The sequence below is a fragment of the Notolepis coatsorum genome, assembly GCF_963971535.1.
Source record: "Notolepis coatsorum genome assembly, chromosome: 2".
In the NCBI taxonomy this organism is placed as follows: Eukaryota; Metazoa; Chordata; class Actinopteri; order Aulopiformes; family Paralepididae; genus Notolepis; species Notolepis coatsorum.
Genome location: NC_140166.1, coordinates 218,269,992 through 218,282,491, shown reverse-complemented (window position 1 = coordinate 218,282,491; position 12,500 = coordinate 218,269,992). Strand labels below are relative to the sequence as shown.

General features: G+C 43.2%; 1 protein-coding gene across 1 annotated transcript in view; it reads right to left on the bottom strand.

Moving 5' to 3' along the window:
* The window catches only part of mipol1 (mirror-image polydactyly 1), a gene marked incomplete at its 3' end in the record, with an annotated part of 109,646 nt that overhangs the window by 30,640 nt on the left and 66,506 nt on the right, over positions 1–12,500 (bottom strand). The window contains exons 5-6 of the mRNA XM_084308530.1: positions 8,848–9,223; positions 6,235–6,373 (exon numbers count right to left, since the gene is read on the bottom strand). Coding sequence (XP_084164656.1) covers positions 6,235–6,373; positions 8,848–9,223 — 515 coding nt within the window. The remainder of the gene's footprint in view (positions 1–6,234; positions 6,374–8,847; positions 9,224–12,500) is intronic.

Sequence of the window (12,500 nt, the reverse complement as noted above, 5' to 3'; positions counted from 1 at the left end):
AGTGTCGGGGGCAGCGTGAGCCTCCCACGCGTTACTCCTCGCCACTGAGAGATCGAGCTGCGCAGGTGAAAAGATGCGACTGCTGTTACCTCAAGTACCGGAGGGGACTTGTGCTATGTATGACTTAGTCCACATTGCAGCCGGCTTGTGGGAGGCAAGAAACAGCGTTCGTGACAGGGGAGGGTTGAATTGGATGATACGAAATTGGGATGGGAGAAAATATAGAAAATGGGAGAAAAAGTGGATCAAAAAAAAACATGATCTCAGGACGCCAGGGTGGCACACCACGTAACGCACTGCGGTGCAACGCGGCCGTCCCGGGTTCGACTCCCAGACCCGGCGACCTTTGCCGCATGTCTTCCCCCATATCTCCTCCTAGCCTTCCTCTCTGCCGGACTGTCCAAATAAACCAATACAAATCTACCAATTATTATTTTTTTAACACGATCTCAAACCTCCCTACCTCAGTATGTTTTGTTTTCTTAGCCTTTCGTGTGTTTTTGTCCCATTTATGCAAATGTTTTCTATCTCTTTTATACGTCTTCTGAACTGTTTCAACTTGAGGGAAACCTCAGTGTCCCGTTCAAGAATAAATAACGGTTGCAATCGATCAGCTATAGTAGAATACCTACGTGATTTTAGATAGTAGAATATTCACATGACCATGCCTATCCTCAATACATGCACACATATAGACACATACACACACACACATGCATGCACGCACACACAAACACACACATGCATACAGAAACACATACATACAGACACAGACACACAAGCATGCACGCACACACAAACACACACATGCATACAGAACACACACACACACACACACACACACACACACACACACACACACACACACACACACACACACACACACACACACACACACACACACACACACACACACACACACACACACAGCAGCTGCCGCAGACTAACCACGCTGTGCACAGAGGGACACCCAGACAAGACCAAACACACCCAATATCCAACACACACAAACACACATGCACACGCACACGCACGCACACACACACAAACACACACAGACACACACACATAAAACTCTCTCTCACAGACACACACAGACACACACACACACACACACACACACACACACACACACACACACACACACACACGGACGACAGTGACATCCATTCATACTAACGGCACATAAGGAGCCCAATGTGTGCATATGACGGGTTTATTTGATACAATTATATATTTCTAGATGACGACTAAATATAGTAGGAAATTAGGTTGTGGAAATATAAACGGCTGCTTGGCTGGAATGGATGGAAAGGTCAACGCTACTCCCCTGCTAAACAGTAGTAGTCGTCGTTCTCTCTGTTTGCAGCTAAACAGCCAAGGACCTGGATTCTGGAATATCTTTCACGTCGGTCAATGACAAGTATTTTATTTGAATCATTGTCTATTGAAACACATATTCAGTGTGAAGTTGCCGCTTTTGAACACAAGAGGGCGATACTACACGGGTTCACTGGTGATCAGCTCTCTGGGACGTGTTTGCAACATGCCATAGTGAGCCTATTTTCGTTGATATATATACCTATGCATTAAAAACCTTTATTGATTCATTTGCATCATGTCCATTGAAATATGCCCCACCCCCCCCCACACAGCATCTCTATGGTTCAAACTGTTGTTGGATCTTTGTGTAATGAATATGGTGTTTTATCTGACTCTGTTGTCTATTCACTCTTCATACACTGTATTTTACTGATGTTACTGAGCTATTATGTTATATTTGAACTTTTTTATGTTTTAATGAAAAGGTTCCCATTGTGGCATAATGATACTTCTACTATAATCCACTGCCGCTGTAGTAAGGCCATGGTTAGACTAGTGTATTCCTGGCGTTTTTTTATACGTTTTTGACGACGTTTGATGTCCCTATTACACAGAAATGCGTTTTTTGGCGTTTTTTTGTGGATACAGCTGAAACGCAAAATTGTGTTTGCGTTTGGAGATACGCAAAAAAAACGAATCGACAACAGCGTGTAGTCAGCACGCTAGCCGTTGTTGCGAAAACGCCCATGCGCAGTAGATACCATCTGCGTGCCCTTCCGGTGACAACAGTGTGTGTGTGTGTGTGTTTGGGACAGAGCTCCGTGTCCCAAATAGCTTCAGCTACCATGTGTTGTCAAGTTATTGTTATAAGGACCCCAGTCCAAGCTACAACAGTCTGCATTCCCTTAACAATTGTTTGTATTGAGCCGTATTGTATTGTACCCATATGCAATATGTTAAATAAAGTTTACATCCATTCATTCTGCTAGCATTACCGATTGCATGAGCAGCTGGCTAACGTGAGCTATCAGGATTCAGACCCTGTTAGCTCAGAGCTCCTCTTTCAACTTAACAAGCATTAAACAAAATGGCCCAGTCATCTATTCACCTTTGTTTAATACACACAGCGTTGTCTCTAATGTTATCTAACTACTGATAGCTCGCGATATCATCAGTTTTGGTGCTGGCTAAGTAGCGTGAGCTAACGTTAGCTTCTAGCCACAATGCTATATTGTTATAATGGCATACTCCATTGACGTTAGTATGCAGCTAACAATGTTACCGATCGTTTTTTAGACTAAACTATCCGCTCTTGGTGGTCACTTGTGTTGATGTTAGTTTTGTTTCATCAACAAATGACAGGCAGAACACACAGTGAATGTATCCGTTTTGTTTATTGCACTTTTATTAGGCTTTGCTGAAAAAGAATTGCTGCATTGAGTAAATAGGCAAGATGGTGGCGCGGCATAGGCGCCTGCCTTATTGACATTTTCTTTGCTGGAGCTTCCAGGAAGTGTATTGGCACATTCGTTCTGATTGGTTGAAATTGCCTTCATGTTTGCCACCTACTGCCACCTACTGCTTTGGCAGTGTACTACATCAGTGTGCTCGGGTGACAAAAACGAAAAAAAAACGAAAGTGTGACTCGAGGCGCACGACGTCGCGGCGATACGCATATGAAAACAATACGAAGATGATACGAAAGGTGTAACCGCCGCCTAATATACCTCTCACGTCTTGCTGTCATCAAGACAAGCCCCGGTTCCTTTGTCTTTCACCTATGGGCGAAAATGAGCAGCGTTTTCCAGCGTTTACCAGTCATGTTGTCCTTGACGCTGCATGTGGGGTTAATGGGGAAATTGTGTTTCACCAAAGGATTTAATGTTTTGTTAATGTTGCCATTTTTAATGCACTGATGGTGATGACATCGGGTGACCTGATGCTAAAGCTATCGGAGAGAAAGTATATCGGAAGGCCTTGTTCACTGGACCACAGACGAAGCAGGGAGTCATCTATTAATAGTCCTCTTCCTATATCTGCAGCAAAGACTGAAGAGATGAGAGCAGACCGTGGTCTATGGCAGTGTTTCTCAACTGGTGGGTCGCGACCCAAAAGTGGGTCGCAGGGCCATTTTGAGTGGGTCGCGGATGTGTGTGTAAAAAAATAAATAATAATAATAATAATTTAAAAAAAATCTTTTATTTTTTTTATACTTGTTTTTGTTCACTACCTATCTTTGTGAAAGTGGCTTCTCAGCTCTGGTCCAGCTGAAGACAAAGCGGAGGAACAGATTGGACATTGAGCATGACCTCAGAGTTGCTTTGTCTACCATCACCCCAGACTTTGAGACTCTTCTCAGGAGCAAACAACATCCCCAGTTATCCCATTAGTTCCCTGGGATGTTGAGCTAAGAAGTCTGCTAAGAAGGATATATTATTATTTATTATTATTATTATTATTATTATTTTATTTCAATGTGTTTTTAGCCCTTAGTTGCACTTTTGTTGCAACCCCAGTTATCCCATTAGTTCCCCCAAACTTACTGTAGGTTATGTTAAGCTAAGAAGTCTGCTAAGAAGCAGTGGCGAATCCTTATGGAAGCCAACGGAAGCCATGCCTCCCTATTAAAATATGAATTAATATCAAATATGAAATATGAAAAAAGAAAATATATATATAATTTTTTTTTAATATAGTTTACATTCTTTTTCATCTGTGCATCTGTGTTATAACACACTGTCAGACTCACTGTGCTCACTGCAGCTATAGAGGAGAGGAGGCAGGGGGTAGGTCTCTTTCTCCAGCCTCAACCATGTGATTCATGTATCTAGAGTCCAAATCCGATCCTAGCCAATCAGATTCGAGCTGACTGCCACACCCTAAAAGTTTAAAACGGGGCTGTGAGAAGAATCCTGAGTGTGGCCTCCCCTCTGCACACCTCCCCTCTGCACTCTGAACATTGTATTAACCCGTGACTGCTCCCACGGGCCGAATATTGCCCCGATCCTCGCGAGATTAAATCCACGGGTACCTCTCGGCGTGCCGAAGCTTGTCCTAAATCACTTCCATCATCGAAAACGAGGGGAAAAGGTCGGCTCGCGACCCTGAAAATGTCACGTGATTTTAAAAACGCTGTATTAAGTGAGCCTATTATGGGATCCACGCGAGCTTTCTATCGTGGAAACATCTGTAGCCCCGAAAATGCTTAGAAAAGGAAACCGAGGGGAGCTCCCGTAGCTCACCGCATATCTCGGCGCTATTTCTGCGTCGGGGAAAACCGTGCTCGTCACGGATCTGGGGGACACGAGTTCGATTCCCAGACCCGCCGTCATTTCTCAGAATGTCTTCCCCTGCTCTACATCCCATTTCAACCTGTTTCTGTCGGTCATGCTTGACCAGAAAAGCGATAAACGCTAAAAAATAAAGTTTTAAAAAAAAAGAAAAGGAAAACCGAAATCGTGGAATAAACTCGCCGAAACGGAAAAGTATCCCACGGGCGCGCCGTGATTCCGATCCGCGTGAACGGCCATAGAGGAGACCGTGGGACACCTTTTTGCAACCGAATATGTGTCTCGAATTTGCTCCCACGCGGCGCGCAAAATCGTGCAAGGAAACATCGGACCAAAAATGAACCAATGCTCCAGCAGTATTAATGACCCTGATGTAAACAAGACAAACGTCTTTCTGTACCCATTCTGCAATCTGTTAAATAAATAAAAAGAAAGTTTGACTGGCCGCCGAGCAATACTGTAGTGTACATGGTGACTGCTTGACTTAAAAAGAAAAAAAAATTATATTAATAAAAATATTAATAAAAATATTTAATAATTTTTTTTTTTATATATTTTTTTGGCTTCCCCTGTTATTTTACCCACGCGACGCCACTGCTAAGAAGCATAATTATATATTATTATTATTTAATTTCATTGGGTTTTTAGCAATAGTTGCACTTTTGTTGCACTTTTTTGTGTTTATTTCATGTTTTGAAAGATTGCGTATTACTGCAAATTCTTCTTTTTTTACATAAATCATAGTGGTTAAAAATGTTGGGTCGCGACTTAATGACTAAGGAAAATGTTGGGTCCCGAGGCTAGACCAGTTGAGAACCACTGGTCTATGGTTTTGATTGATTGATTGATTGATTGATTGATTGAAAAGTTTATTATCAGATTGCAGAATGGGTACAGTACAGTACAGTTCAATACATACAATTGTTAAGGGGATGCAGACCAGAGAAAGACTTTCGTCTCGTTTACATCAGGGTCCCCCATTTTCAATTCATCATAACATATATGACACATGGTAGTAGTAATCCTCTAATCCTCACGCTACAACTACTACTACAGCTAGTGGTACTACTACTACTACAACAACTATGGGGCGATGTTTAGCGTGTAGCGTGTAACAAACTACATACTATTGTCTCCATAGCTATAATACAGAATTGATTGATTGATTGAACATTTTATTATCAGATTGCAGAATGGGTACAATACAGTACGGCTCAATACACACAATTGTTAAGGGGATGCAGACCAGAGAAAGACTTTCGTCTTGTTTACATCAGGGTCCCCCATTTTCAATTCATCATAACATATATGACACACATGACATACAGATAGACAGTACTGCTACATCTATACATTTATGACATACCAGATCTACAAATACAGTACAGTTTGTGACACAAAAAGCGTCTAAGAAAGAGAGTATATACATTTGAGGGGGAAGAAACTGTACATTGGAGGAGGTTGGGTAGGTGGGGTGGGGTGGGGCGGGGGTTGGGTAGGCGGGGTGGGGGGTCTGCAAACATCGCTAAAATGGTCAATAGCGCTGGCGTCAGGCGGTAGAGATGGGGAAAGTCGGTGGCAGTCAAAGAGTTAAGTGTGTACTAATAACTAGGAGACATACCCTCTTGTTGAGATCCCTGAGTGAGTCCAGCTCCTTCAGGAGAAACGAGATGTTCTTCTCTCTGTCGAGAACAGGACTGGTCTTCCTGAAGTCTGGAGAACCTCCAGCCCTACTGGGACTGTCCTGCTCCTGATGGAGACTGTAGGAGAGAGGGAGAGAGAGGGAGAGAGGGGAGAGGGGGGGTGGAGAGAGGGAGAGAGAGAGGGAGAGAGAGGGAGAGAGGGGAGAGGGGGGGTGGAGAGAGGGAGAGAGAGAGGGAGAGAGAGGGAGAGGGGGGGTGGGGAGAGGGAGAGAGAAAAAGAGAGGGATAGAGAGAGGGGGGTGGAGAGATGGAGAGAGAGAGAGATAAGGAGAAAGAGAGAGGAGGGAAAGAGAGAAATAGAGAGAGGGGGTGAAGAGAAGGAGAGTAGGAGAGAGGGAAAGAGAGAGACAGAGAAAGAGAGAAACAGAGAGGGAAACAGATTGGAGTTTGGAGAGTACACAAGCAAAACATGGAGAGAGGGGGAGGTAGGGGGAAGAAAAGAAAGAAAGAAAGAAAGAAAGAAAGAGGGAAATTGAGGGGGAGGAGGGTGTGTGTGTGTGTGAGAGAGAGAGAGATAGAGAGAGAGAAAGAGAGAGAGCAAAAGAAAAAAGAGAGAAAACTAGATTAGAAGCAGCTAGGATATTAATAAAAACTGAAAGAAGAATCTTCGCAGCGACACACCAGCGAAGTGGCTGCCGAGGCCTTGTCTTCTGCCAAACAGGCAACGACACACAATTACGGGAATGCACAAGGTGATGCAATTTCAACTCTTTTCCGGTATATTACAGTGTATTATTTACCCCGCTTTTTATTACGCAAAGTCTCCGCCTTGACCTTTAAAATAATATTGAGGAATTACTTGAGTTCACTGCCATGCAAATTGCCTCCCTTCCAGCGGCAGGCGGAGTGTGATTCACCTCTTATTAAAAATAAAAAACGGGGGGAAAGATGTGAGAATGCGACGCCTCATAAAAAAACATCCATCTGCAGGCAAACGGTCTGGCAAACGGGGATAATGGGGGGCGATATCATTTAGTTCATAATTTTTTATTAAATAAAGTGTACATTTATATATATTGGCCAACGACTGGCCCATAAAGCAGGGACAGCAGCCCATTGGTTAATTTTCTATACTGACACTTGTCTGGCCCAATCACATCTCTCACTAGCCCCCCCCGCCCTCTCTATTTCTCGTGTCATAATATGTGACACAGAGCCATAAATCTGTGGATGGATGGTAAATAGTGAATTTATATAGTTTTATCCAAAGCGCTTTAGAATTTGTTCCTCTCATTCACACACCGATGGCGGAGGCGACCATGCAAGGACAGTGCCGACCTGCTCATCGGGAGCAGTTAGGGGTTAAGTCAAAGTGTCTTGCTCAAGGACACTTCGACACGCTGCCCGGGAGGAGTGGGAATCAAACCTGCCGGATTACCGGACGACTGCTCTACCACCTTTCTCAGCACAATCCATGGTGTTTTCCAGACCGGATGCCTCAGTCAGTCACACACTGCTGCAGTCAGTGGGGCCAGTCTGTACACGCCCTGTGTGTGTGTGTGTGTGACTGTGTGTGTGTGTGTGTGTGTGTGTGTGTGTGTGTGTGTGTGTGTGTGTGTGTGTGTGTGTGTGTGTGTGTGTGTGTGTGTGCGTGTGCGCAGTGTGTGTGTGTGTGCGCAGTGTGTGTGTGTCAGTGTGTGTGTGTGTGTGCGTGTGTGTGTGTGTGTGTGTGTGTGCAGTGTGTGTGTGTGTGTGCGCGCAGTGTGTGTGTGTGTGTGTGTGTGTGTGTGTGTGTGTGTGTGTGTGTGTGTGTGTGTGTGTGCACAGTGTGTGTGTGTGCACAGTGTGTGTGTGTGTGTGTGTGCACAGGGCACATGCAACAAGTTAATAATAGGTCTTTGACGTCCCCTAAACATATATTTAAAATCTTTCTGCGGAAAGAAAACCCACTCAGATTATGAGAGTAGGTTTCAGTGTTTATTATTTCGGGGCGTGTGCAGACTGGTGGGGCGTGATGACCCCCCACTGACCTCACATACAGTACAGACAGGAGCGTGACCCCCCACTGACCTCACAGACAAGAGTGTTTTTTTTTTAAACCCGAAAATAAACACTGAACTAGGAAGAACAGCTTTTTCAAGCTTCGCACCTTGGGCATGGAATGGGCTACAGGACCACCGGTCTCTCTCGGCGAATTTAAATCTGTATTACATAACTTCCTACAAGAAGAATGTCGCCGCTTTCTGTAGTCGGGTCCCAACTGCAAAATTTTACACTTTTACTATTATGTAGACTATTCTGTTTTGTGTTTTTGTGTTTAGTTCTGTTTACATGTGATGTATTGTATATTGTATACATGCACTTTTATTATGTTCTTGTGTGATGTACCGCACATTTTATTGCCGTCTGATATTTTGCAAATGTTATTGCTGTCATCTTGGCCAGGTCTCCCTTGCAAAAGAGATCTTGTATCTCAATGGGACTTCCTGGTTAAATAAAGGTTAAATAAAAATAAAAAGTGACCCCCCACTGACCTCTCATACAGTAAAAGTAGGTTGGGGAGCCCTGTGTACACCGGACTACCATCTCACCTGCTGGCCTCTGTGTTGACCAGGTGTCTCCTGTACACCGGACTAGCGGGTCCCCTGCTTCCACCACCTGGTCCCCCCTCGCCGAAGCTGTCCGCCCTGGGGAGAGGGCTGCGGCTGGAGGGCCCGTCCACCTCCATGGCCCCCGGGGCCGGAGCTCTGGTGGGGGAGGAGAGGGGAGAGGGGGACCGACGTCTGCCCGAGTCCAGAGCCGGGGGGTGGGGTCGCCTGGGTGAGAGGGGCGACAGGGACGGTCCTCTGCCCGGATCGAAGGCTGGATGTGGGGCGCGGGGGGAGGAGACGAGAGAGGGGGATCTCCTCTGAGGGGAAGGGGATCTGGAGGTCTGTGGCTCCGGGAAGCCCTGGAGGTGATGGAGCGCTGGAGGAGGAGAAACAGGAGAAACAGGAGAAATGAAAGTGAGACAATATCGTTCATTAGGGGTGTAACGATGCATCGATTAATCAAAATGCATCGATTCTAATGTGTTCGATTCGATGCATCGATTTGAATATGTTAGAATCGATTATAATCGAAATTAAAAATATATATATATAAATATATATTTATTTTTTTATTATGTTATTTTTGTGTGTGTATTGTTTTTATTTACCTATAGTCCATTCATGCTGAGTGCATCAGTTCCCCCAGCCACATTTGTGTATTCAAATCTTTTTGGGGAATTAACTGATAGAAAATGTATCGAAAATGTATCGAAAATGTATCGAATCGAATCATGGTCAAATGAAGAGATTTAATGATGCATTGAATCGTTGCCTGAAGAATCGAATCGAATCGTTGTGAGGTCGAATCGTTACACCCCTATCGTTCATAATTCGATTTTTCTTGATAAATCCTGTAAAACACATAAAGATGCAAATCTGTCCAGGGAAAGAGTAAACAATTATAAATACTGATTGATTGACTGATTGTTTTTTAATCTTTTAAAAACATAGAAAATGTATCTTTGCCCAGAAAAAACTCGAAGCACATACCGAAAAGGAAGAAAATACTATCCAACATGAATTACATTTTTGATTCATCTCAAAAGAATATGCAATATTAAAGATTAGATTATGTGTTAATATGTACGTGGGAATGATAGAAAACATGAGATCTGTCCATCTGTGATCTATAGTATCTATACGTGAGAGCAACCATTAATCCATAGTTTAATGTTTAAGACACTAATAGAAAGTGTCACTAAGTGGCGAGTCCTCAGTTCCCCACAAACAACACAGTGCCAAGAGCCATCCGGTGATGTGGAATGAACATTTACATGTTCCTATGTCTGTTACTCTGCCCTCAGATCCATCATGATAGATACCACACTCATCACTGTGTCCTTTATGAGAAGGTTGGTTGGTCCTCGCTGTTGGAGAGGCAAACACTTGTATTTGTTCATTTCTAAGGCCGTTATTGGTAAGCTACCTCCTTATACTACATCATTATTGATAAGCTACCTCCTTATACTACATCATTATTGATAAGCTACCTCCTTATACATCATTATTGATAAGCTACCTCCTTCTATACAATGGCATGCAAATGTCTTGATTCTGATTGGCTGAAACAGTCAAGTTAGACGTTGTTATTTCGTATAACACACTCCACGTGACCCCAGATCCCTCCCACAATCAAATAACTTTTTTTTTCTGTCTGAATGAATCCGCCATAGATAGACAAATGGAAGTATGATTAGCCTTTGAACGAATCCTCCAAAAAAGATACAGTCAACTGGAATATGTTAGTTCGTTACACATATGTTGGATGTAATTGGTTTGTCATGACCCATTGTGAAACAAAAGAAAAATCGCGGACTTAAAAAAAATTATAATGGCCGTCGATCTTTTTTTACATTTTTTTTTGTCAGACCATTGGATTTGATTGATTGAAATTTTTATTAACAGATTGCAGAATGCGTACAATACAGTATGGCTCAATACACACACTTGTTAAGGGGATGCAGACCAATACTACATCATTATTGGTAAGCTACCTCCTTATACTACATCATTATTGGTAAGCTACCTCCTTATACTACATCATTATTGATAAGCTACCTCCTTATACTACATCATTATTGATAAGCTACCTCCTTATAGTACATCATTATTGATAAGCTACCTCCTTATACTACATCATTATTGTAATGGAATGTTGGAACCTATGGAACCCGTTCTAGTGACTGGCTGGTCCTTTAGGTCCCCAGAGTTTGCTCCTAACAAGGTAAATCTGCATTCTGCAGTGATGCCCCTCTAGCTCATGGAATGAACTCCAACGGTCCTTAAAGCCCTCTGTTGCAGAGTTTAAAACCTTGATCTCCAACCTTTGTCAATCAATTTGTACGTGTTTTAATTGATTGTTATCCTTACTTGTCTAATTGTTACGATTGTATATGCCATGTGATTTGATATGACTTTTCTTTTCAACTCTGTATGTTTTGCTTAACTCCGTGTGTACACTCGACGTGACTGTAAATGAGGGAAACCTCAGTTGCCTTTTAAGTTTAAATAAAGGTTTGAAATGAAATGAAATGAAATATGTAAAGACTGTGTGGTTTTCATCCCGGTGCATTAGTGGCGTATTAGGCCTCAGACGGGGCTTCAAATCTCTTCATTAAACATTCTTTGTGCCGTGAAATAAAAATAAAATAAAACAAATAAAAAAGACCCACTAATAATCACTGAGTAAACAAATATTCTTAAACCAGCCCAGTTGGAGAGAGTGTGAATGGAATCTAAAGTGTATTCTTCGCCTCAGCTGTGAGTGACAATACTGACAATACTTCTCCTTCTGTGGGGAAAAGCAGCGAGTTAGGGGCGTGCAGGACGGCCAACTCTTCTTCTGTCTGTGTGTGTGTGTGTGTGTGTGTGTGTGTGTGTGTGTGTGTGTGTGTGTGTGTGTGTGTGTCTGTGTGTGTGTGTGTGTGTCTGTGTGTGTGTGTGTGTACAACACGTGTATGTGTCTCTGTCTGTGTGAAAGAAGAGAGAGAGAGAGAGAGAGAGAGAGAGAGAGAGAGAGAGAGAGAGAGAGAGAGAGAGAGAGCGAGCGAGCGAAAAAGAGAGACGGAGAGATATATAGACGGTGGGAGAGAGAGATGTAGAGAGAGAGAGCGAGGGAGAGAGAGACCGAGAGAGAGTGATGGAGAGAGATAGACAGAGGGAGAGAGAGAGATAGACAGAGAAAGACGGAGAGAGACAGAGAGAGAGAGAGAGAGAGAGAGAGAGAGAGAGAGAGAGGGGTGTAGAGAAGGAGAGATAGACAAAGAGAGAGAAACATATTGGAGTTTGGAGAGTACACAAGCAACACATGGAGAGGGGGAGGTAGGGGGAATAAAAGAAAGAAAGAAAGAAAGAAAGAAAGAAAGAAAGAAAGAAAGAAAGAAAGAAAGAAAGAAAGAAAGAAAGAAAGAAAGAAAGAAAGAAAGAAAGAAAGAAAGAAAGAAAGAAAGAAAGAAAGAAAGAAAGAAAGAAAAAAAGAAAGAAAGAAAGAGGGAAAGTGGGGGGGGGAGGTGTGTGTGACACAGGGAGAGAGGGGGGAGAGAGGGGGAGAGATAGAGAGAGAGGAGGATGGAGAGAACAGGGAGAAAGATGGGTAGAGAGAGATAGAGACACTGTGAGAGAAGAGTGTGATGGAGGCAGTGTCTGTCAGAGCA